Source organism: Pezoporus wallicus, unplaced genomic scaffold (assembly GCF_028554395.1).
Source record: "Pezoporus wallicus isolate ANWC-B61680 ecotype Strahan unplaced genomic scaffold, APGP_CSIRO_Pwel_v1 contig_818, whole genome shotgun sequence".
Classification (NCBI taxonomy): domain Eukaryota; kingdom Metazoa; phylum Chordata; class Aves; order Psittaciformes; family Psittacidae; genus Pezoporus; species Pezoporus wallicus.
The window spans coordinates 5,020,834-5,048,038 of record NW_026636248.1 but is presented as its reverse complement, the minus strand read 5'-3'; the positions used below and the strand labels follow the sequence as shown (position 1 = coordinate 5,048,038).

The 27,205-nt window shown below is 41.5% G+C and overlaps 1 protein-coding gene across 1 annotated transcript; it reads left to right on the top strand.

Annotated features, from left to right (window-relative positions):
• Nucleotides 1-3,340: 3,340 nt before the first annotated feature.
• On the top strand, nt 3,341-26,690 carry LOC130593817 (uncharacterized). The gene is made up of 15 exons (XM_057399239.1): nt 3,341-3,483; nt 4,572-4,748; nt 5,673-5,759; nt 6,146-6,283; nt 6,823-6,940; nt 7,650-7,792; nt 8,893-9,060; nt 10,209-10,607; nt 16,098-16,274; nt 17,355-17,441; nt 19,065-19,202; nt 21,364-21,481; nt 22,026-22,168; nt 24,496-24,663; nt 26,253-26,690. The coding sequence occupies exons 2-15, from the start codon at nt 4,581-4,583 to the stop codon at nt 26,652-26,654; spliced, it is 2,454 nt and encodes an 817-aa protein (XP_057255222.1). The 5' UTR covers nt 3,341-3,483; nt 4,572-4,580; the 3' UTR covers nt 26,655-26,690.
• The last annotated feature ends 515 nt before the right edge of the window (nt 26,691-27,205 follow it).

Below are 27,205 nucleotides of genomic sequence, written 5' to 3'. Positions count from 1 at the left end.
ACTGGAAAAATATAAAACACATGTATTGAAACCTTCTCCTTTGTGACCTTTTATGCATTTAATACTGTTGCCAGCCCAGCACCCCACTGCTTTACTCTCATTTTGCTTCGCCACTTATTTCACCAGTTTGAGGCAAGATCAAATTAGACAACCAAGCCTTTAATACTGACTCCCTAAGAGCTTTCTGGAAGATTACATGCTGTCCTGGGTTCAGCTATAACAAGTATTTTTCTCCTTCTTAGTAGCTGGTGCAGTGCTGTGTCTTTTACTTTTCAGTCTGAGAACAGTGCTGATAACACCGATGTTTTTAGTTGTTGCTAAGTAACACTTGTCCCAATCAAAGACAAGACTCATGCTCTGCCAGTAAGGAGGGGCACGGGAAGCTGGGAGGAAGCAGAGGCAGGACACCTGACCCAAACTAACCAAAGGCGTATTCCATACCCCAGCACGCCATGCCTGGTATAATAACTGGGGGCAGCTACCCAGAAGGGTTAGATCACTGCTCAGGTAGGGCTGAGTATCTGTTGGTGGGTGGTGAGCAGTTGTATTCTCTTCCCTTGTTATTTCCCTTATCATTATTATTATTGGTGGTAGCAGCAGTGGTTTGTATTATACCTTAGTTACAGGACTGTTCTTATCTCAACCCATGGGAGTTACATTCTTTCAATCCTCCTCCCCGTTCCTCTGGGAGCAGGGGGGAGGAAGGGGGGGGGGGGGAGTCAGCAAGCAGCTGTATGGTTCTGGGTTACCAACTGGGCTTAAACCACAACACATTTCAGAACATATTTACTCCCATCACAGCCCTTTCTCCTAAGAGAGTGTCTTAATCAGTCACACGTGTTTGTAGGGGGTGCTCCTAACTCTCTGAATACACAACAGAGAGCAAAGGACTGGGTCTTTTACAGGACTTGCATACTGCAACAGCATCTTACTAGAAACATCTCTTCTTGAGATGGCAGGACTCCCTGTCGTGGGTTCAGCAGTAGCAGTCATGTTTCTCCTTCTTGGTAGCTGGTGCAGTGCAGTGTTTTGACTTTCGGCCTGGGAACAGAACTGATAGCGATGTTTTGGTTTGGCCAAGGACTTTGTGAGCCTCATGCTCTGCCAGGGAGGAGGGGAGGCCGGGAGGAAGCAGAGACAGGACACCTGACCCAAACTGACCAAAGAGGTATTCCATACCACAGCACTTCATGCCCAGGGATAACTGGGAGTTAGCCGGAAGGGCTGGGGGACTGCAGGGTTGGAGGAGGTATCAGTCGGAGCTTGGTCGGGCTTGGGGGGTGAGTTACTAGTCAGCTGGTGCTGAGGTGTTGTATTCTGTTCCCTTGTTATTTCCTTTATCATTATTATCATTGGTGGTAGCAGTAGTGATCTGTGTTATACCTTAGTTACTAAACTGTTCTTATCTCAACCCGTGGGAGTTGCATTCTTTTCGATTCTCCTCTCCGTCCCTCTGGGAGTAGGGGGAAGGAAAGAAGGGGGGGGGGGGTGAGTGAACGAGTTGCCTGACTGGGTTTAAACCACGACACTCCCTTTTCCTGACAGAGAGCAGACTGCTGACTGCCACTGAGTCCTTTTTATTTTCTTCATGTGGCTAGCTGCTTCCAGGGCTCCTTCTAGCTCTGCTTCCCAAATAGAAAGGGCATAGGAGAAGTGCTGTGAAGCAAGTGCTTAATTCTATCCCCATACCACCTCAATAGCACTACCTCTGTATCGGGTGTGAAACATGATACAGGTCCCCTTTTGCATTCAGATGCTATTCTGCCATGCCATGCTTCACGTAATGCAAGGGCTTCACGTTACCATGGCCAAGCCTCTTAAGCACTTCCTAATGTGCTTCAGGAACAAAGACAGGAAAGCCACAGCTGGGAGGCCAAGGAGGAACATAACCATGACAATGTGCACCCAAACCAAATCATAGGCTATTAAAAACAGTGGAAGTATGAGTCAACTTTTTTCTCTCTTTCAACTATTTTAAGCCTAGTTGCAAAGATGCCAGTTAATGTCCTCTTGGCAGTGCTAGATCATTACTAAGTGGCAATGACCACAACACTTGAAGGGTGAGCTGCACGTTAGGAAACAACTTTTTCCTCAAGTGAGCAGCACAGCACTAGAGAAGGTTGCCCAGAAAGGCTCCAAGCAGGAAGTTGGCCTGTGGATGTCCCTTTCAATTAACATGTGTGATTTTCTCTATCTTGTCAACAGCCATTCTGCCTTGCCACCTCCCTTTTTCATCCTGCCTGGCATTCTTGCACCTTGACTAGCAAAGAGAGCTAGCTTGCTTATCCTCAGCATACATTTTAGGGACTTGGAGCCTCTCACTTCGGGGCTTGGGCTTTCCCACTACCTAACCATTCAGCTGACCTTTCTCCTATCCTGACTTCTTGAGGACTTACTCATCATATTAAACATTTGTTTAATTTCTGTCATTTCTTCACTGCCTTGCACAACACTGATTTCTGCCACTTTTTACAAGACTTGGCCCACCCTGTTCCTGTAATCAGGCTTGCAGCAAAATGCTTAGCACACTGTACAGTTTCCTTCCCTTCCTCCATAACCCTTCCCCTGTCATCCAGGGTCTTACAGTTGTTGCCATCACCTTCTCCTTCTTCCACCACCAAACAGCGCCCTGTCTCTTTTCTGGGACCGCAGAGTGACAACTACTGTGCTATGTTTGCCCTCATTGTATTTTTTCACTCCATCCTTGCTCAAGCCCTCCTAGTGGGGTTGTTTTAGTCCTTGCCCTCCTTCACTACCTGCAAGTACTGTGCACTAACTCGGTGCTTTGTAGCATTTCTCTCAAATGATTCCCAACCACAGCTGCAATGAGATTTCTTCACCACATAAATAGTGGGGTGTCCATCCCTTACCCGAATGGTCCTTCATGGCCTTGCCTCTGTCTATGTTCTTAATGATCTCCAGTCTGAATTTGCACTCTCTGTGTCTAAACCAATCATTAAGCTTGACATTTTATGCTGACGTACCACATCTGAAACCCAGGAGTCACAGCTGCACAAAGCTGCAGAGGAGAATCAGGCCTACAGTACCTGCTTATATTCAGAAATAAAACCCAAGCATTCTAGTTGTGCAACATTTTCACTAGTCTTTTATTTTAAACAACAGACCAGCTACCTTCAGTTATGTCCACAACACCAGAAGACCATTGGAACAATTGAACTGTTCTGCTATCCTGTCAGTAGACCATCGTGGTGTAACAACAGAGCTGAGATCGTAAATCCATTGTCCTTTTGAAACGCCTAAACATGAAAAGTGACAAGGTCAACAAAGAGGACAAAGTTACGTAAGGTCTTTTGGGGATGTGGTAAAAAGGAACTTTGCGTAGGCAGAAACCACCTGGATGGAGGGGAGAAGGAAAGGGAGGTGCAAGGACTACTATATTTCTAAATGCATTCCTTGCTTAACACATAAACGCAGAACCTGACTGAGGACAAGACAAAAGTCTTCTCTCTCACAGGATCAGAGGTAAATATTTAAATCAATTTAAGTAACTTTTCTGATACTTTTAAAAATCAATCTGTGGCTCATATGGCTGTATAAGTTATTTAAAATACAACACTGCTATAGTGCATTATTCTACACTGATATTTTTCTAGATGTCATCCCTTAGAGAATACAGATCTCTGAGGCTAAGGAAAAATGCTAATTTGGGGCATAACATCACAAGAAGGGAAGTTTTCTTAGGGCAGTAACTGTCTTACTAATTAAAATCTTCAGTTTGCAATGATTTGCAATCAAACACTTGATAAATACCTTTAGACTTCAGAGATTGTCCCATAATTTCTGTTGCTCCATTCCATAGATATAAATCTCAATAATAATATTAACAACAACAATAACAACAATGAAATGTTTCTGGTCTCTTAACTGGAAAACATAAGGCAGGCACTATTGAGCAGATATTTTAAAGTCTGAAATACTCATAACCTCAAGGAATCTGCCAGTTTCTGGGAAAAATAAAATTGCTGGAACGTACGGGAGGGATGGTAGGTAAACATCATGGGTAAAACTCTATCTAAAAGCAAACACCAGAATAGGTTGCTGGGCAGGAAAAGCACATGAGCCTAAGAATTATGCCTAAATTCTTTCCCGGTTTCAGCTCTCAATTCTACATAGATCAAAGAGGAAGTAGTGGGAAACTCAGGTGTGCTGTAAGCCTGTGTACTAAAATCACATTTAAATTCCCCTGGAACATTACTTTGATAAATCATTAGTTAAGCACAAAAAGGAAGAAAAATAAGCAGCTTACAAGTTTGCACATTTTTGAAAACCAAAAGCAGAAAGAAACACAAAGAAAATGGCAGCTCTGTAGAAGAGGACATATGTAAAATCATATGAAAATATTATTTGAATAACAAAAAACCTAAAATAAATTGCTGCTTCTAACAGATGGAAAACAGCATCTGTGTGGAAGATAAAACATACAACTAGGCTATTAGTTTTAGTGGGTGCCAAGGCATCGTGTTGCACATGTGACATTTCTCACTAATATGCACTGTGTATGTAATTTTAAACGTTCAAATAGTACAATTCTGCCTCTTGCCTCTTTCCAGGTTGCAGCAATGGAACTGATCTCAACATCAGTTGGCAAGTTTACAGTTGATCTTTTCAACAAGCTGAATGAGGCCAACAAGGGCAAAAACATTTTCTTTTCCCCCTGGAGCATATCATCCGCTCTGGCTCTGATGTACCTGGGTGCAAAAGGCAATACAGCAATAGAGATGGCAGAGGTAGGTTGCTCTATGAAGCATACATCCCACATAACACCGGTCTCCTACAATGGCTTGCAAAATTTAGTGCTAAATAGATAAAATTGCCACCACAATGACAAGGAACCAAAGCAGACCAGAGAATGAATGGTAAATTTTACTAATTTCATAGCAGATCCCCCACTTCTCCACTAAGAGAAAGTGTCCTGTGGGTATCACACACTGAGCACAGAGGTTCTCTGAACCTGACTTCTTCTAAATTATTCTACACCTTCTAATTCATCCTGTGATTCTACGATTCGGTCACAGGTGGGATTGGTCACAGACCAGCCTTTGAGAAGCAAAGAGCTGGTTCCAGTAGCACCTAATTGGCAAGAGGTTGCAGATCCCAGCACCCTCCCTCTCTCCCCTGTCCAGGATGCACATTTCTATCTTGATTTATGCTTTCTTAAACAACTGCCTGACAATCCAGCAGGAAAACCAGAAGGGCTTCGGTATCTCCACATTCTCTGACCCAATCCTTCTTACTGCCTGGCATATTGCTGGCTCAAAGGGGATGTTCAGCACTGCCCAGGACTCTCCTCTGAGTCACCATGTTCCCATTCAGATGCCTTAGTACCATTATCTTGAGCAGAACCATTTTGGGTTTGCACAAACACACTGCTATTGCTGAGAGCAACAGCTGTGGAAGGGAGTTCAGCCTTGCAGCATGCAGACGGAAGCACTGTGTCAGTGCTGCGGGAGGGGGACTGTGCAACCCATTCTTACTCTGTGGGATTTATGTGTACTAAAGCTTCACCATCCCTTTGATTAGTCACCTAAGCACCAGGTAGTGCAATGAGTTATCATAGGGAGCAAAAGAAGACAACCATTTGATCCCCATTTGGCTTTAAATCACACCAGTTCCTTCTGCCTGTTTCTCACCTTCGGAAACTCTGCTTGCAGGTTCTTCATTTCACTCAAGCAGCAAGATCTGAAGGCTCTTCTTCTGTGGCCAGACCTTCTCGGGGGAGACCAAAGAGAAGAAAAATGGTACCTATCAGAACTGAAATCCAAAGATAAAGAAACCTGAGAATCAAAATATCCAAACACAGCTTTAGAAGTCTTGTATTTCTTGACTGCCACTCTCTTTAAATTACAAACCCCAACATACTTCACAATGGATTCAGGTTCAGTTCCTTTCACTCAGATTCTGAGAAGCATGAAAGGCAAGTCATTGGGATAGTCTGAAAGGTTTGCTATATGACAAATCAGTTAATCCAGCCATAAAGAATATGCAAATAGCAGTGATGGTAAACTTAGAAAAATAAAAAGGAAGAGAACGAAATGCAAATCGCTGTCCCACATACATCACTTAGTGTGCTTTAAAAACTTCATGAGAAAATGCAATTTCTGAACATATGGTTTCTCTTTCCAAGGATCCTGAGCACAAGCAAGCTGAAGATACCCACTCTGGCTTCAAAGAGCTCCTGACTGCCATCAACAAACCCAGAAGCACTTACTCACTGAAAACTGCCAACCGCATTTATGTGGAAAAAACTTTTGCATTATTGCCTGTAAGTTAAGTCTCGGACAGCAGGAAGAAAAAGTGTAAAAAATATTTCTCGTTTTAATTGCCTGCCATTAATAGATCAGGTTTGAAGCTGCCCCTGAATACTGTAACTAAGATCCCTGGAATCCAGTAATACACTTATCTGGAAAATTACCAGTTGGTTTGCTCATAGTATTTAAGGATTCACTGCCCTCTGGCTATAGGGTAGGGATGCCTTTTCGTGCAACATGTCTTTATTACTGGAACCCCCAACATATACAGTTATAAAAGAGGCATTAAAATAAGCACATCCATGGGATGTGCACAGTCTTCCTCCTTTTTCCAAATGAAAGTGGGAACAAAAGAAGAGAATATTCTGTCCTTTGGTTATTTCTTAACTGTTAATCTGTAGTCTAACAGAGAGTAACAAATAAAAGCCTGCAGTACTCTAGGCCCAGAATCTATCAAGAAGTCCAAGAGCTAAAAAATTCCCTTTGGGACTGAAAAATCCAGTATAGTATAGAACTGACTTCTTTTTACATGTGTGTGTGTTTCATTTTTCAGGTATACATACAGCTCAGTAAGAACTACTACAAAGCAGAGCCACACAAGGTTAGCTTTAAGACAGCACTGGAACAAGCCAGAAAGGAAATTAACACTTGGGTTGAAAAACAAACTGAGGGTAAGCTGAACTCAACCCAACGTTTTTCCTCTCTTATTAAGTCAGCCTGCCATTTGCTTTGGGCAGGTGCCCTTGCTTCTCCACATGCTACTGCAGCAGCCAGGTCATGCCTTGCAATGTGGACAGTGAGCAGAGACGCAGTGGGAGGACAGAGAAAGAGCAGCACACTTAAGCAGCTTCAGATACCCAATCCAGACCTCAGTGAGCTCCCTGGGGAGACTCCCATGAGCTCTGCAGTGCTCTTCATCAGCTGGTCCTCAAGCACAACTGCTGCCCTGATGCTGCACCCATGCATCACAGGCAGAGAAGGCAGAGAAGAGAAACACCTCTGCTTGCCAGTGTGCTCCAAGGCAGGTGGGAATGCCTACCCAGCTATACCACTCTGCACCAGCCAGAGGTGCTGGCCTTCTTTTACCTGGTGTAACAAGCTGGTGAGACAGTATATGGCTTCCTGCTTCTAGCTGCTTGCCATGAAGCTGTGATGTTTCCTGGGGAAGGAGTCAATCTCTGTCAGCTAGCCAGGAGAACCAAGCAGCAAACAGCTTTAGAAACTTAAACAAGCTAATTGATTGATGTCAGGGGAGTATTTTAAGGAGTACAGCACTGAGGCATGGACTTTTTCACTAAGGAGCTGAATTGAGAGAAAAGTCAGTAAACACGTCCTCACTGTGTTACACTAGAATAAAACCAACTCCTCTGATTTCAAAAGGCAAAATCAAGAATCTGCTGAATCCACGAGATGTGGCAACCTCCACGAAGCTGATCCTAGTAAATGCTGTTTACTTCAAGGCAGAATGGGAAGTGAAATTTCCGGAAGAGAATACAGTTTTGCAACCCTTCCGACTGAGCAAGGTAAACTCCTCCAGTAACCTTCTTACTGTAAACATCCTGGTGACAACAGCTACTGCTGAAATCCATTTCATAAATCTTTTAGGTAACCCTGTAGTAACTAGGCTCTCTGTAAAAAGCTGGTTACAGCAAAATGTGTCAGTGCTCAGCTCACTGCAACATTAAGATGCTGCTCGGGTAGATGTTAATGAGGTCCAGGTAACAGCTACCATTTCCAGAAGTGCTAGAGTCACTTAAGACATTTTTTTAAAGAGTGCTAAAAGGGCTAAATTGTAAAATCATGATTTTGAGACTCCACGCTTCATGGGGAGGAACTAAATGCCATGTCATAGGTGAGTGCAGTTCCTGGGCCTCTGTGCTGAGCAGCCTAGCTAGGCACAAGCACACCTGCCCAATACAGCCGTCTCAGGGTACCCTGAATGGCTGCACGGTTGGGCAAGACTAGAAGAAATGTGAGTGGATGTATCTCGAAGAGGTGTCAATGAATTCCCATCAAAAGACAAGAGCTCTCTGCAATTTCCACCAAGTGTATAGCTTCTGCTTTCTGATTAGCATGTATACAATGGCTGCTACCTTGAATTAAGGGCTGCAGATGTTAAGAGAGGTTACATACTCCTGCAAAGGTGACTGCTTTCCAGGAATATCCCTCTCTATGAGCCCCTTTGCTGAGACAATAGTGTCACCTCCTGTTAAGGGCTGTGACATAAAGAGCAAAATGCTCTTTTTATTGCCAGAGAGGGGGGGCCACAGAAGAAGTGCACAAAACTCATCCTCTTAAACCATAGCTGTTTCCCTGTTGCAGTGTTGTAAGACTATATCCCATAGCTGCTCCATCTCCATAATCCCCGCAGACATTTCTAACTCTCTTATGTGGGCTGCTGTGCATGTTTTGGGAAGAAAAGAAAAATCAGAACTCAGCAAAATATTCTAGGACAAATGACAAGATAAGAAACATTGTCTAGTCAAGAAAGACTTTGGAAATGAATAACAAATCACTGTTGTAAAAGCTGCTTACAAAAATGTCCTCTCCCTCTACTGCACTGAGTCACCATCATCCTTCCTTTCAAGAAATGATTTCTTACTTATAAATAAATACTTCACAGAACAAGACCAAGCCTGTGAAGATGATGTGCGTAAGAAATACATTTCCAGTTCTTATCATGGAAACACTGAATTTCAAAATGATTGAGTTGCCATACGTGAAACATGAACTCAGTATGTTCATCCTCCTTCCTGATGACATCAAAGATGCCACTACAGGTCTTGAACAGGTAAAAAAGTATGCTACATCCATTTTTTATCACCACTCAGCCATAAAATAAAAAAAAGACAGGCTGGAAGCTGTACTTTGCCCTCTGAGGAAATGCTCTTTGATCTCCTCAATAGCTGAATAAATTTAATACTTATCTAATGCCAAGAAGGTCCTCCACAGTGAGTGCCCTTAGTTTGATAATAACTGAAAACAGTTAACACTGTGCATGAGCAGATGCTTAGCTCTTTACAGTCCCATGACTGACACCCAATCCCACATGACCTGTAAGGGTTAAATCTCCTTTCATTGCCCATTCAGAAGTGACAGTACTGTACAAGTATTCACAGCTTCCTCCTGAGATAACAGACACCTCTTCTCCATGACCTGGAAGTTTACTACCCATCTTGTTCTCGTTCTGTTTGCCACACACACATTCGTTTGCTGCCTGAAAAACTAGGATTTTGATGTGACTGATTTGCTATAATAATGAGATCTGCCACTGTAGTTACTACAATTGCAAGACATTAAAATTCTTGGCCTCTGTTATTTCAAGAATACCTGTCATTGCTCTCCTTCTTTTGATCTGAGCTGAACCCTGGTAACATAAGGCTGAGGACAGAGAACGGCAGTGAAAGATTTTGCTGGAATCAGTCTGCTTTAAAATTGCCAAGGAAATAGGTGCAATATTAACACTTGTTTCTATGGAACTGGACCAAACCATTTGCTACACCGCTGGCAATATCTTAGCAATTTCCTTCACATCAGCACTGAATTTAAAGACAGTGACATGGTTTAGTGGTGAACTTGGCAGTCGTGCGGTAAATGTTGGACTTGATGATCTTAAAGGTCTTTTGCAACCTAGTTGATTCTATGAAAGAACTGACTTAGGGGATGGCAGCTGTTGAGTGCCCTCTCTTTTCTTTTGCAAGGAATTTTGGAGAAATGGTTCTCAAAACTTTACAGCGTTAAGTCTCAGGTATTTGTTGCACACCTTGCCTCTGATCATCAGAGAAACCAATCTATATTTTGTGCTTTCAGCTAAATGCTAGATTTGCCATTTAAAGATTGTTTCATTCATTAAATTGTCATGAAATTGACTAATTCATTGCTAGGAAATTGTTTTTCTCCCTTGTAAACATCAAATTCCTTCTCTTTCTTAAATGATAGCTGGAGAGAGAACTCACATACGAGAAGCTGTCCGAATGGACTGATTCCAAGAAGATGACTGAAACTCTTGTGGATCTATACCTACCTAAGTTCACACTGGAGGAGAGATACGACCTTGGTGATAATCTGGGCAGCATGGGAATGCGCAGCGCCTTCAGCAGCAATGCTGATTTCAGTGGAATGGCTGAGAAGGGTGATGTGCTCATCTCCAAAATTATTCACAAGTCTTTTGTTGCAGTTGATGAGAAAGGCACTGAGGCAGCTGCTGCTACTGTAACTGTAACAGTAACAAGTCTACCAGTTAGCCATGCTCTGAAATTTAAGGCTGACCACCCTTTCCACTTCTTCATCAGACACAACAAATCCAAGAGCATCCTTTTCTTTGGCAGATTCTGCTCTCCCCTAGAATGAGTTATTACTTGCTCCTAGACAGCACCCTATGTTCACTGTTCAATGGAAAAATATGAACTGCAGTGTTAAAAGCTCAACCTTAAGCCATGTAGCCATATGTGCTGAAAGTGTATGTCCTTTTTCTTCCTTCCGAAGTAAGGCAGCACCCAGAAACCACCCTGTGCCTCAAAGACCACCCCTCTACTGCTCCTAACTGTTCTAATCAGACAGCCCTCCACAGATAACAAGTGCAGAGTTTTGCTCCCTTGCATTAAACCTGCTCTTCTGGCTTTGTTATTTGAGAGTAAGGTGGAGCCATAAAAGCTCTCTGCACACAGGCTTTCACCCAGCCTTATGCCAAATATGACTTCAAAGGAAATGCAGTTTGCACTCTTCAATCTCCCAGAGAGGAAAACCAGATTGTTGGAAGTTAAAAAAAAAAAAAAAAATACAAACCCAGAATAATCTCAAAATACCCCTTACCTTCTCCTGTCTTACAACACATATATAGAAAAATTACATTCCTCCTCTCCTGCCCCTGAAGCTTCATGAAAAAAACAAGGCAGTGAAGGCAAATAGTCCAGCCCTTAACATTTAATTGCTGACTTCTAATCTGCTTGCATTTTTCCTCAGTTTTCTCAACTTTGTAGTTTAAGGTTGCTGAGAGTTCCAACCAGAAAAATGCTGAAAAAACTATGAGCAACATGCTTTTTTGATACTTCTTATTGATATGCAATCTAAAACATCAGAATTAAAACCTCCTCCCTCTTTTTAATTTTACCTAATTATACCTGTTTCCTGGCTAATATCTGCATGGTTTCCTTGGTACCTGTATTTTTGACCAGTATATGATTAGTAACTTATGAGTGCATCTCAGCAAAGATAGTCATAGTATTGATCGAAACACCAGTGAGATTTTGATTGATGCTTTACTTCATAAGCTTACCATGACCTGCATTTAATACAATAAATTAACCCGAAGTTGTGTTTGTGTTATTAAGGACACTGACTTACCTGGTTCTCTTAAAGCATCCTGTAAGGAGCATGGCTAGAGCATGTTTCCACTCTTGCCATTCCAAGTCAACCACCACATCATCCCAATTGACAAAACTGAGGCACTTTAATACAGTAGTGTCTTACTTCTACTAGGCTTCAAACAGCCCCCAAAACACTGTTACTCAACATGTTATTCTAGGCATTTACTAAACATATCTGTCACAACACGCTATTAATAAAAAGTCTGACTAGAGCCTGTAGCCTAGAAGAGCACCTTCCAAACACCCCTTTCATCCATGTAGAACAGTGAACAGGCAATGCTGAGGGCAGCAGTTGTGCTTTCCTGTGGCTATAAGGAATAGCAAAAAGTTTTGTAGCCATTGTGGGACTCTAACCACACATCAGATAACATTATCTAAGGCAAGATGTGAATACAGGAGGGAGTTTCTGTGAAAAAAATTTGCTCTCAGCAAAATTCCACCCATAATTACAACTCACTTCACCTCCACTAAAGGTATTCTATTTGAAATACATTTCCACCCAACAAAATACACCTGTATCGTCTTCCCTGTACAAAGTGCAGCTTCTGCAATCAGTGCCCTCCCTTGTCTGCAACCCTCAGGTCAGGGTTCAGCTGTCTGTCACCAAGGACCTAACTTGATGCAGCCCAGTTTTGTGTTATTGACTCAGATTTACTAAGAAGTTTGTTGTTTAAGTATGGAAAAGCACACGAGTGAAGGCCATGTAAAATAGAAAAGTAAAACCACACAGACCGAAGTTATTGTCAGGATAGAATAGCAGCATAGCAAGGCTTCAGGAAATGAAACACTTGCATAAGGAGGTAAAAAATCTCAATTTTTAAAAAAAATTAAAACCTGAAAGGTAACAACTAGCAACTTAGCCTCTTCTAGGGAGCAGCAAAGACCAGCCCTCTTCCACTTGAGTAATGTCTGGACAGCAAAGACTCACCAGGGTGGTAAGCATGTTAATTCTTAGCCTTATATCACGTTAATCCTATCTCTCTGCTGTGTGTGTTCAACAATAAGTAATAATGGGGAACTCCTAAACTGGGTATAACCAGTTTGAAGAGACACTTCATGTAAGAAGCAAAAGTTGCTCAAAGAGGTGAGAAGAGTTCCATGCCAAACTGGTTGAAAGGTCTTTCCATGCTAATTTCTGTACATGCCTTCACTTACACCACACTCCAAGGCCCTGCAAAGCAATACCTCTGAAGGGTCCCTGAGGAACTACAGAATGGTGTCTGCCAGCTGCTGAGAAGTGCAAAGGGTCAAACAGGCTGGTTTTGTCACCAAGCTTCTCCCAGTTTCAGCTTTGCTTGGAAGATGATGCCAAAGAGCACACTTTCCAGTAGTCCTGAAGGACATAGCTGAATGGGACTTCCTGCAGAGTAAAAATCTGTAACTGGACTTAGCATAGCACAGATTTTAAACTGTGCTCCTTTTTACTGCATGTAACTGGAAAAGAATTGATCTTCAATAAACACCAAAATGGTCCACTCGGAGTGGACCGCTTACAAGGTACAGTTATGGGAGTGTCAGGGAGTGTCATCAAACAGACAGAAAGACCTCACATCCATGCTCTGCAAGATGGGGACAAAAGATGGTTTCGAAAAAGGCCAAAATAATTAGTTCATCGGTGTGCTAATTTTATCAAAAGACTTTTTATGACTTTTTGTCAGGAGTCAATCCCTTTAGGTCAACAGGTCAGGTGTTGTGATGCTGTGAAACTTTGTTTCTACCATTCTGGTTACAGATATTCACTTATTTCCTCTTGCTATTTCCATTTGGCACAGCAAAATCAAGAGCACCTCTTTTTCAGCCAGTTTGTTCCCCTTTGAAACTTCTCTCTCTCTTGCTAAACAGGATCTTGCAGCAGCTGGAATATACCACAAAGAGTGTCTACACAGTTTGGGTACCCTTTCTTCATTTTCCTGTATTTTTGGCCAATCTTTATAGATTGTAGTACCCCTAACTGATGTTCAGGTTTTTACTTCTCTTACTCATTTAGCTAAAAAATAGACAACAACAGTTTCAAATACATAGCAGAAACATTTCTTAAACACATAACTGAACATAATAGCGTCTAATACATTTATAAAGCAAGAAAATAAGATGGATATTCCAGGCACAAAACCTGCACACAGTTAAAAACAAAATGCTTGAAAAAGGAGGCATGTGTATCATGCCTCCTGAACCCTTGTATGGCATACTGACCAGTCAGATTTGAAGTGAATATAACCACAAAATTGTAATTCTGGGTCAAAATATGGACTTGTACACTTTATAATAATGCTTTTTACACATGACTGCATGCTCATAATTGGTTTATTCTGTGTGTGTCATACTAGTGGGCAGGCGCCATTCCTAACTAATCATAAATGTAGCAGAAAGGACATATAACGATTGCAAAGGAAATGCATCAATGCAGTTTTAATAGAAGCCACACAGATAAGAGCAGAGTAAACCTGGAGAATTGCTAATCAAACTTGTTTAAAGGAATAAATGAGGGAACATGTACGTTAGCACACGCATAGGATGTAGAAAAGGGAGGTGCAAACACTTCTACATTTCCAAAACTATTCATTGCTTCATAGACCACCACAGATCCTGACTGAAGACAGATCCTAACTCTTCTCTCCCTCAAGATTTCAGGTAATGTAAATATTCATATCAAAATAACTAGCTTTACTTTGAAAGTCTTGCAAATTCACATTAAATTCTTTGGAACTAAGTGATTAAATGGTGGTGGAAAAGTCAGGGGAAGGGAGTGCTCATTTTTTAACACAAACTGTAGCCCTTACGAAAACCCTCTGACAGGGCACAGTGGGCAGAATACAAGCTCAGCTTAGACAAAACCTATGTAGCCTGAGAGGGCAGAGAGTTTCCTCACCTGTCAGAAGGTTACCAGTCAATTTAGGGTCAGAGGACTGAGAACAAGCTGCAGGAGAGAATACCTTCCTGCTGATCCTGGAATTGAGCACACAAGACAACATGACTCAGTAGCACGGTGTTTTGGATGCTCAGCGTTATGTGCATTAGTTCAAGCCTCTACTTCACTAGTATCAAATAACTACTGGAACAGGCATCCAGATATTTCCTTTCCCAGATGACTGAGATGGCTAATAGAACCAGTGAACCTCAAAGAAACACACACTTGCTCTCTCTCTCAAGTCTGAGAAAAGCTTGATTGCTCCATGCAGATTCAGTTCAGGTATTCTCTGAGAGCAGGAGATGGAGAAGTCAGTTTGAAATTCTTCAGGCAAAAATGTTCAGCTCAGCCCTGTTCCCTGGATATGCTCTGGGAGTATCAGCTTCTCCAGGCACAGCAGTAACAGAAATCTGATTTGAAGGTCCTAGAAGTACTTAGGTGTGAGCTAGGCTGCAGGGCATGCACCTCAGGCATCCCTGAGAATATTTCAGAGCAGTTGTGGAGCCATGGGAGGCTTTGAAATCAAAACTTAAGGATCCCAGAGTCTTTGGACATCTCTAACACTGCATGGCAGCTGGCTTTGAGGACAGAAGGTTTTGATTTAAGCATGTAAATTGTGGGTGAAGATAGATTAAAATGTCCAGTTGCTGTTGTTGTTCTAATGCTTAACCTTTCACCTGATGCCATCTTACACTGACTTCAATACATGTTTTAGTAGTCCTTTTACTGGTGAAGATAACAGAAATGTCTGAATTTATCCTAATATTTGTCAACAGTATTAGACTGATATAAAATGTGCTAATAAGACCTGGATCCACATGTGGAAAATAAGTTTAATCTTGTGGTTGGTTTGTTCTCATTTGCTTTAGTTTTGTCCTGTAAAATCACGTTTAGAAAAAGAAGTAAAACAAGGATGGAAGAGGTTCTGATCAGAAAGCAGACAAAAAAAGGGAAAAATTGTTGTTTAGAACACAAACTATATGGGGTTGTACGTAAGATACAAGAGTTTATTTGAAAAACCGTAAACAATTTCTAAATGTGTGTTTACCTACACCAAGAACATCTAAAAATCTACAGATCTCTAGTAGCCGTCAAGATACATGCACTGAATCACATGAATTCACCATAATTTTTCAGCAGAAAATAATAGCACATGAAGTTTAAAGAAATAGAAAAAAGCTCAAAGCAGCACAGTGACAAATGATTGTGTTTCACTCCGTCACGATTGAAGAATTCTAAAACTTAAGCAAATGGGGGTTTGAAACAAGTTGGGTCTGTGAAAACATTTCTAGCTAAAATTGTGCTCATCTGATGAGGCATAAATAAAAAGCTGAGGACATGGAGGAGTGATGGGGAAGGGAAAAATAATGCAGGTCTTAAAAAAGAGACCTACTAGCTGACTGTACTTGGTCTCTGTGCAGTATTTTACCCATTACACGGACACCCTCACACTGTATTTGAGAAGGTGCAGGCTATCTCCCACTAGCAGCTTTGTATTTGTTAAAAGAAGTGAAGAAGCAGTCACCACCTCTCTCTGACACTCATTTGTCTTAGGCTGTATCAATGGAGTCTCTCTCAGTGTCAACCAACAGCTTCACTCTGGACCTTTACAAAAAGCTGAATGAAACTTCCAGAGGCCAAAACATTTTCTTCTCTCCTTGGAGTATTGCAACTGCTCTTGCCATGGTCTACCTGGGTGCAAAAGGTGACACTGCAACCCAGATGGCTGAGGTAAGCTCTGAAATCAGCAGGATATCACTTCACAGGTTGTTGCCACATAACTTGCATTATTCTTCAGCTTGTGTGGAACAGAAAGGAACAACACAGTAGAACATAACGTTGGTACAGGAAATAACCCTGCTTGTGCTGCCAGCAATCCTGCAGGTCACTGTTCTTCCACTTTATTTCCAAGATCACCCTGCTCTGCAACACCCCACATTTAGCTTACACTTACAGCTCCTAGAGCATTGCAAGGGGTGTGACAGAGGGAAGTTACTGACATTAAAGGCTGCTGCTGGTCTTACTTGGATCACTACCTTCCATTTTAATTGTCCTTTGAACAGAATAATCCACCTGATATGGTGCTCAAATAGTAATAAAAAGACAACTTTATTTAAAAAAAAATATGGAGCTAAGACATGCTACAGAAAAGCTGGAGATAGTATCACTGCTTTTAGACCCCAGGTGGTTCTGGAAAGAGTATATCTGCTTTCTCATACTGCATACCAAAGTTAGTAAGCTCTCCTGCACAGAAGCAGTACAAATACCTTTGCTTGAGACATAGTCCGTAAATGAAGTAATCTTCCCACAAATAATGAAGACATAATACTACTGGAAATATAACTTCACTTGTGCTCACTTTTGCAGAATCATTCAATCTTTGTACTCTTCTAGGTTATAAACATTTATTTCAACACATTAAATGCAGAATTTTCCATTTGTGTCCCAGCAGTAAGATTCTGAAATGCACTATGCTCTTTGTTGTGTCTGGTCATGATCTGAAAATAAATTCCATGCAGCTAAGCACAAAATTAACATTCACCCAAATAAACTGATATTTACCTAAATAAATTAATGTTTCAGCCATAATATTGTTCTATTATTAAGCAGTACATGTGATTGAATTCTATACAGTAATGATATAATTTATAGAGACTAAATTGAGAGTAAGGACTTGTCCTTAATAACTTGAATAGACTAAACTTCATTGGGCATCACTGGTGAATTACCACAGAAAACTAACATATAACTCTTGAGCACATTTATCTTCAAATAAAAAGCTGTTTTTATGAACATTTGTCATCATCACAGGTTCTTCATTTTAACCAGGCTGCAAGAGAAGAAAGCTCATCTGGGACAACAAGGCCTTCTCTGGGGAGTCCAAAGAGAAGAAAGATGGTATTTGTTACAAAAAAAGATTCAGAGAAAAAAAAATCTCTGAGAAGGAGATAGTTAAACACAACTACTGCTTTAGTTAGTTTACTGTTTAGTTTACTGTTAGCCTTTTAACATCTGCTTGTCTTCAGTCTGTATCTACTATAGCACTTCAGTGAAAACTATATATAGAAAGAGCAAATGCAAAAAAGCAGGCAAAGGTACTGTAAAAACTCATGAACTTGGGCCTTCAAAGGCAGAACTGAGACACTAGTGGCGCTTTGATTTGCCTAATACCACCTTATTTGGTTTTAATGGGTCTATGGAAGCAACAACAGATCAATTGTCCTGATATGCTTACGACAATTCTGTCTCTTACCAGCTACAGTTTGGGTTGTTTTTTTGGGTTGTTTCTGTTTTTTTTTTTTTGTTGTTGTTTGTTTTTTGGTTTTGTGTTTGGTTTTTTGTTTTTTTTGTTTTTTAGTGAAAAACAGTTACTGCATTCACAATAAACTCCCTTCCACTTTTCTCGTGCATGGACACATCAGGCAAACAAAATTCCTGTTTAAGCTAATGTATGTTCATAACGTTCATCAGCTCGCCAGTGACTTGCCACAGGGGGGTACTAGTTTTTCATCAAATGAACTCCCTAAGCACGGAAAGGCTTGTAGACTCAAACAAGCCATGTTTCTTTGGCACAGAAACTAAAATAAAGTTCAAAGAAACTAGATTAGACAAACTGGAAATAAAAGGGGGAAGGTTATATAATTCTCTTCCTAGATGGAGGGGGACTGATCTTCAAGATGAATCATTACATCCATGTTCATTTTAGCAACTCACTGACATTCTGAGTTGTAGCAAAGTCTGCCTAGTCTCGTCCTTTAGATATTTCCCTCTATTACCTCTTCAAGTCTGTTCCCATCCCATTGCAAAATCCAGCCTCTCCTATTCCATGCCCGCTGGCTACTAAATTCTTTCCTAGGAGTCCTTCCTAGCAGCCCATGTCTCAGCATGAGTGAGAAAACACTAGAACAAGGAATGCCACCTGACCAACCTTATGACAAATCACCATGCGTCAGTGGCACACACTCTCGGTGTCTCATATGCAGGGCACAGTATACACCATGAAGGAGGAGACTGCACCCAAGCAGCTGGAGGGAAGTAGCTAACAGGTAGCAGTTTATTCCTCCATCAGCAATGCAACAGCTGGCAACAGCTTGCATGCTCCCTGAGACCATCAACGTTGACATTCAGGAAAAGCTCCCTCCAAAATTCAAATAGTAACAACAAAATTCACGTGAAACAGTGAAAATCTGAATAGCTGGTAAGTTCATGCCCTGACATTAGTGTCTATCAAAACAGAGCACCTTCTCAGCAGCTGCCAGGCTGCACTGACCGGGCCTTGTGAAACTGAAAAGTAGGCCTGACCATGACTGGAATGAAGAGAGTCAGCTTCCTGGGTCTTGTTTCCCCAAAGGCCTGCATGGCACAACAGAAACAGATCACCTCCCTACAGACAGGAAACAATTTGTCCAGTTATACATAGTACTGCCTGCAAATGTGTAACATATCAAAAAAAGAGCTCCATCCCCCAAAACTCCATTTTAATTACAAGAGAATCCATACTAAATGGTGTCTCTTCCCAAGGATCCTGAGCACAAGCAAGCTGAAAACATCCACTCTGGCTTCAAAGAGCTGCTGTCTGCCTTGAACAAACCCAGAAGTACCTACTTGCTTAAGAGTGCCAATCGACTGTATGAGGAAAAGACCTACCCATTACTGCCCGTGAGTTTACATCTTTACTTGAGAATATTTTGACATTAAGAAGGATTATCAATAGACATTACAAAAAATCTCCAGATGATACCACTGTGGTTTCAGGGAGCACATGAGGGCAGACATGTGGGGTAGCCTTGGACAGACAAGAGGTCCATCTATCTGTAACAGTGGCCAGCAGTTCAGGAAATGCATGAGAACAAGGCATGCTGTGTAGTGATGTTTCTCCAAAATCTGCTGCAGGCACCAAGTGATCTGCAGCTCAGGGACTTCATGAATTTGCAGGCTTGCATTTTGAATCTACTGTAACACTCATCTAGGGAACCCTCATCAGTGGCTGTGTCTTTTGAGACTGCTGACTGTTGGCATCATTATTGGTTTATTTTTCCTCTAAAGGATGCTTCTCCATATCTCTGGTCACCCAACTCACCTATCTCTGTATCTTTTACACTCTAGCATTTCTGAGACAGAGGAGGCCAGGGCTGCATATAGAACTCAGACAATGGGCTTGCCATAGCTTTATACAGTGCCATTCTAATATTCTATCTTTTGTTCCCTACTCCTTTCTTTGTAACTCTTGAATTTGTATTTGATTTTTGACGGCAATTGGTCAGATTATTTTCCTATCAACTGCCCACTATAGCTTCAATACCTCATTCCTAAACAGTCATAATAATTTTCTGTACCTTACACTTCACTGGATCATTTATAAATATTTTAATATTTATATGTTAATGCAAACATTTAGACCTTGGTTTTATAGAATAAATACTTTAGCACAGACTTCATCAGATATCTCTTTGGTACTCCAGTAGTAATTACCATTCACTGTGAAGAGTTTCCTCCTCCTCTTGGTTTCCAGTCTTTCAAACAAACAGGATCTACCTCTGTACTCCCAGTGATGCTCAGCCTTTGGTGAGAAGTCTTAGGAAATGTCTTTGAAATGCCTTTTGGAATCCAAACAGATAGACTATAATGGCTCAACCTTTCTACCCATACCCTTCCCAACACCTTAAAAAAACACTAGCAGATTTGTGATTTAGGATTTCCTATTACAAAATGCTGTTGACATTCCTTCAATACATCATGTTTACTCCTACACCCACTACACCTATTCTACTCATTTGCCCCGTACAGACCCATGAGTTTGTAATCACCTGTATTTTTGACATCTGTTAAAAAACTGATGTTGTATTAATCACCTTCCAGTTTCCTGGAAGGTGGTTTCAAATAAGATTACTGTTCTTTGATCTTAGAACTTGTTTGGTCTCCTAAGTAATTAGTAATCTGTCCTTCTGAAGTTTATTGCTCATTTTCTCCATAATCTCATGCTTTACAGGAAATCTGAAGAATTTTCTGCTGGGAATCTCCATGAACTCTTTCACAACAGACAGCAATGCAAACATTAATTCCGCTTTTTTCCCATGACTTTATTCTACCAGAATGTTCCCTTTATGCCTGATCCTTTATTGTCCTCACAAACTCTTGGCAGGCTCCTCACCTCTGTAGCAAACTAAAAGCCTTGTTTCAACTTCATATCAAACTATTCTTCCCTCTTGTACTGAATTAGAATCATAGAATAGTTAGGGTTGGAAAGGACCTTAAGATCATCTAGTTCTAATCCCCCTGCCATGGGCAGGGACACCTCACACTAAACCATGCCACCCAAGGCTCTGTCCAGCCTGGCCAGGGCTGGAGCATTCACAATCTCCCTGGGCAAATGATGAATGAGTTATGAATTATGAATTCTATGATTTATGAATTCTACTTCACAAAGCAGGAAGGAAGTAATTAAATTATATAAAAAGGTCATTTTGAGAAGTTAAAATAACCACCACCAACAACAAAATCAAACCACCAAAATCCAAAACAACAAAAACCCAAAAGAAGAATGTTTCATGGGGCATTTCAAAATTACAAATTGCATATTGGATTTCAAACACAAAAATTTGAAGCATCAGATTCCTTGAGACTGAAGCTTGGTCTGTCCTTAATTTTTAGTATAGAACGTATTAGACTTTATTTTTAAGGCTTATCCCACTCAAAACAAAGTATGTTTTCTTCAATTAAGTACCAGCTGATTGTATAATCTGTTGAAGTGATTATTTCTAACATTTTTATAATTCAAACTTAACTAAATAAGCATACATTTTCAAATTTTATCTTTCAGAAATTCTTACAGCTCATTACAAGCTATTACAATGCACAGCCACAAGCTGTAAACTTTAAGACAGCTGCAGAACAAGCCAGAGCACAAATCAATTCTTGGGTTGAAAATGAAACTGAGAGTAAGTACCACTCTGGTGGCTTTTTTCTTGTCTAGCTTTCAAATAATTTGTATTTCCACATTTATTGCTCTTGTAGTCTTGAAAACTCAGGGGAGGTAATGAGCAAAGCACAGTTAAAAAGCATAAAGAATGTCTCTCTCCAAACTGATGCCCCTTACAAGGTCCTTCCCTTGATTCTTCATGCCATAGCCTCTTCTGAATTATTTCTGTACAGAGGAAGGCACAGGTAGATATTGATTGGCTTCACTGTGGTTACTGAGGTTTTTACTTCTGCTTGCTTCAGCTGCCTGCAACCATCTTCACAGAATAGCCAAGCTATTCCACTTTACCCAGTTTCCAATGCCATTTACTGTCATAATTGCAATAAGTATTGATATACTTCAAAGCTATTTTAACCATATGTACACCATGAAAAATGTACAGTAAAAACTCCCCCCAAATGCAAACATCTTTGCTAGAGAGGAAGGCATAGAGAAGGAACAAAGAAAATTGGTGAGTTATATAGTCCTACTGAAATAACAGTTCTATTTGTCTGATTTTGAAGGGAAAATACAGGGTTTGCTGCCTGCAGGATCTCTCAATTCTCGCACTGTGTTGGTCTTAGTAAATGCCATTTATTTCAGAGGAAATTGGGAAAAGAAATTTCTGGAGAAAAATACTTCTGAGACACCCTTCAGAGTGAGCAAGGTAAATTCCTTGTCTATATGCCTGTTATCATATGTCAGTATGTCTATTGCTGAGGAGCAAGAAACCTCTAAATACTTAACCCACATTTCATATGCCACTGAAATGCTCCTTGTAGCTGGACACATGGTATAAACTCAGTGAGAATAGCAACTGTGAAAAGAACTCAGCATTATCTTACCCGTGCATATTCATGAGAATAAGATTTTTAATTAATAGTTCTTCAGCATCAAAACATTTGAGAACACCATGGTTAAGCAGCTGAAGGACAAGAGGAAATAAGTACCAAGGTCTGACTTTCAAAACAGACTGAGTTGCTTTTGAGAGCGCTGTTTACACACCTACAGCTCTCTTCTGCTTTTAAGACACAGTCTATACTCTGAATTAAGGAAACTGAACAAGCTGTTTGCCTGCTGGGTGTTGCATAAAACCTCAGAGGGAATTTTCATGGGGGCTGTCATTTTAGCTGAGTGCATGAGGATGATGTATTCAGCATACATGGGGGGCATGTTATTGAGCTGACAGTATTTAGTGTACTGATGATTCACAGTAGCTGACTGCATGCAGATTTTTGGACTGTGCTAAAGGCAAGCAAAATTATTCGTCAATGGGAAGTATCTTGTTTGACATAGATTATGAGTGCAAACACCTTTTGTGTGCCAGGCAAGATGAAGCAATTATGTCAATGATGTGACTGTGTACCTAAAACCTACTGTGTACCTACTATGCTACATGTGTGGTTTTAGGATTCATCATGATACATGGTTGTGGTGGGTTGACCTTGGCTGGCCACCAGCTGCCCACCAAGCCTCTCTATCACTCCATTTCTCAATTGGACAGAGAAAGAAAAACAGGATGAAAAGCTCCTGGGCCAAGACAAAGACAGGGAGAATGTACCAATTACCATCCTGGGCAAAAAAAAGCCTTGGTTTAGGGAAATTAATTTATTGTAAATTAATCAGAGCAGGTTAATAAGTAATAAGACCAAATACAAAACACCTTCCCTGGCTCCTTCCTTCTTTTAGGCTAAACTTCACTCCAAACTCTTCTATCTATCCCCAAAGGCAGTGCAGAATGATGGGGAATGGAGATTGCAGTCAGTTCATCACACATGGTCTCTGCTGCTCCTCACAATTTTTTGCTCATGTGGAGATCCTCCCATGGGATATAGTCATTCATGTCCAACATGAGTCCTTCCCATAGGCTGCAGTTCTTCATGAACTGCTCCAGTGTGGGTTCCTTCCATGGGGTGCTGTCCTTCAGGAACGGGCTGCTTCAGCGTGGGTCCTCTGTGGGGTCACAAATCCTGCCAGCAAACCTGCTCCAGCATGGGCTCCTCTTTCCATGAGGCCACAGGTCCTGTCAGGAGCCTGCTCCAGTGCAGGCTTCCCACAGGGTCACAGCATCCTTCAGACATCCCCCTGCTCCAGTGTGGGGTCCTCCACAGGCTGCAGGGTGGTTATCTGCATCACTATGGTCTTGGCTGCAGGGGAATTTCTGCTCTGACGCCTGGAGCACCTACACCCCTCCTTCTTCACTGACCTTGGTGTCTGCAGAGCTGTTTCACTCACATACTCTCACTCCTCTCTCCCAGCTGCTGTTGCACAGCAGTTTTTACCCTTTCTTAACTATGCTATCACAAAGATGTTACCAACATCACTGACTGGCTCAGCTTTGACCAGTGGTGGGTCTGGAACTGGCTCTGCCTGAGATGGAGGCAACTTCTTAAGTCTTCACACAGAAGTCACTCCTGCACTCCCTTGCTACAAAAACCTTGCTATGTAAACCCAATACAGTGTGCACAGACAGTTTAATTCACAGGATACATCATAGCAAAGCCTGTGAACAGATAAACTTCTGCACTCAAATGTAACAACGTGAAGCTGAGAGTGGATATATTAGTAAAAGCTCTGTGAACAAGGCACAGCATAGGAGTTCAAAAGACTACGGCGTAATGCAGTTCCATTTGGTAATCCAGTCCTCTCTGGTTTGGGGAAGAGGAAAAGCCAGCACAAGCCACAGAAAATATGGTTCAGAAGCAAGTGAGACGATCAGTATTGCCTGGAAGGATAAAACAGGATGGGAAGGATAAAACAAAAGGGTTGATGGCATCCCCAAGAAGAAAGTGAACATTTTTTTCCCCCAATCAAGGCCCTTACTCCAAAAATGTAACTTTTGGGAGAAAACATGAAACATGAAATGCTGCTGTGTCTTGTACTTGTTTGCAAATTTTTGCTTTCAGTGCAACTAAGCAAGTAAACTTCCATTTAAGGAATGAAGTAACTATTTTTTTCATGTCTGATTTTTTTCACATCTGATTTTTTTCACAGACCAAGACTAAACTGGTACAGATGATGTTTCTGAGAGATACATTTTTGATACTCCATGAAACAACCATGAAATTCAAAATCATTGAGCTGCCATACGTGGAAAATGAACTGAGCATGTTTGTCCTCCTACCAGATGACATCAATGATAACACTACTGGTCTGGAGCTGGTAAAACTGACCTGCTGTTGTGTCACATACACTATGATACAGTAACAAAAACAGACTAAAAGTGAGGAAGAATAAGCTTCAAAATCATGGTAGAATAAGTTTTGATGTGTGCATACTTTGTTTCATTAACACCTAACTTCCCAGCTCCTAAGCTGAGGGCATCTGATAGTATTGCACACATAGTATTTTACTTACAGATGCATCTAAAAACTATGTCTGCACAACTGGCTTAGACTGTTTTGCATCCTCTTTTCTATTGCCAGAATACCACAAACAAAGGAAGGACCAAATCTGAATCACTGCGCTCTAAAGTTATCTTCTCCTAAGAGCTGTATTAATTAATTTTTATACCATTCGCAGTCCAGATTTGCACCTGGTATTTTGTGGCGGTTTCTCAAACTAAGTGTTGACTATCCCAACCCAGAAGGTATCAACAGCCACTCATGACCATGCCAGGATAAGTTTCAGATTCTAAACAGATCAGGACAAGCATCTTCTTATTTGTACCTCAGGTCCCATGCATTCCACATATTTCCCACTACTAGGAGTAAAGTTATCCATATACACACAAAGCAAGAGCTTACTAATATCATTATAAGTCACACATTGCAAAAAAGCAATATTCTTCACACCAGGAAAAAAAATATAACTACTCTGAGGTTTCAGGCCTACACCTCACTACCTTTAAGAAAATAAACAGAAGTATAAGTCACACAGAACTTTGCAGGATCATGCCTTATGAATATGGCGCATGTTCCAGCTGTAGCCACTGCTGGTGGCTGGGTTTTGTTTTACATGTTCTTGATGAGTGAAGCACGAAATCAGACTCTACAACTCAAGGAGAGTTATAAAGCAGGTATGTTTATTATGGGCCCAGGTGCAAGGGGAATCGCTCCTCCTAACTTGCACACCAAGGGGTTAAGCAAGCAGGTATTTATTACACACAAACATGCACATTCATTACATTTCCTGAGAGATCAGTGGGGCTATTATAATTAGTTTAGGAACTCATTATCATAAGTCTTCTCCCTTTTGGCAGTTGCACACTGCCCTCCGACAGTCATGGACAGGGGTCTTCAAGATGAAGTAAGAAGTCTTCCTCACAGTGTACTTTTCACCTTTGGCACAGTTAGATGCCCCAGTAATCACAAAACTAGCTGAAACCAGCCATAACTCTAAGTTTCTGATAGCTGGCAAAGAGTTAGAACAGTGTGACCTTCGTACGAAATTTATTGCAAGCAAAACAGGATGGGCAGACAAGAAGTATCCTAAGCTAGCCGATGTTCGGGAGTCACTGTCTCCAAACTAACCGATAATTAGAAGGATGGTAAGAAATAATTCACTCATTAGAAGGATGGTAAGAAATAATTCACTCACGTTAGTAAGACTACTAAATTCTGTTACCACACCACAGACTTACAACACAAACGTTGTTCTCTATCTTAAACCTAAGTTAAGTTAAAAGTATTTCAACCCTATGTTTTCCAGGCACTTGCTTTCCTTATATGATGAGTGTTATGACACTGGTATGTGCATGTCTTGTCTCTGTCCTTCACATTCCAGCTGTTTTCCTCCTTGATTCATTGCAGGTAGAAAGAGAGCTGACCTATGAGAAATTGGCTGAATGGACCAAATCGGCCAATATGATGAAAGCTGAAGTGGATCTGTACCTGCCCAAGCTGAAGGTGGAAGAGAATTATGACCTTAAATCCACTTTGAGCAGCATGGGAATACAAAATGCTTTTGACCCCCTTCAGGCTGATTTCACAGGGATGTCAGTGAAGAAGGACCTTTTCATCTCAAAAGTTATTCACAAAGCTTTTGTGGAGGTCAACGAAGAAGGTACTGAGGCAGCAGCTGCCACAGGTGTTCTGGTGATGAGATCAAAAGCACCAAGAATGACTTTTAAAGCTGACCACCCTTTTCTCTTCTTCATCAGACACAACAAATCACAAACCATTCTCTTCTATGGCAGACTCTGCTCACCCTAGTCAGTTACTCCTGGCCCTGCAGCGCCAGAGATGCTTGCCTGCAATTAGGTGGAGAAGGACCTTGACCCTTTCTCCATCAGGCCGCACACCCCAGGGCCAGAGGCATAGCTCTTCCTGTGCCCTCCCTCTTACCCTGAAGGGACAACCATGACAGAGCCAAGAGGAGGGCACAGTGGCTTGCTTCCATAGAGCAATCCTGGTTGTCATTCAGACCAAGCCATCAAGGATAGCTCTGTCCTAACCATTATTAGCTGTGGCATTTCTATCCCTTCCCCTCTGAGCAGTGCATACAAACACATGCTAACACAATCTCTCTCCCCACCCCATGACTAGAGCCCCTGGCTCAAACGTGGTCTGAGCACTTAATCCCAGCCTGCAGCAGTTACACCCTGCTTAGCCCTCAATTCGGTCCTTGCATTGCAGCTAGAGGCAGACCCTCCACACCCAAGGCCTGTGGCTATCCCCTTGTCTTCCTTCCACATCCCAGGTTTAAACCTTCAGCAGCTCCGAATTTAACTTCAGAGTAGCTTCACATGCATGTCACTCCACGG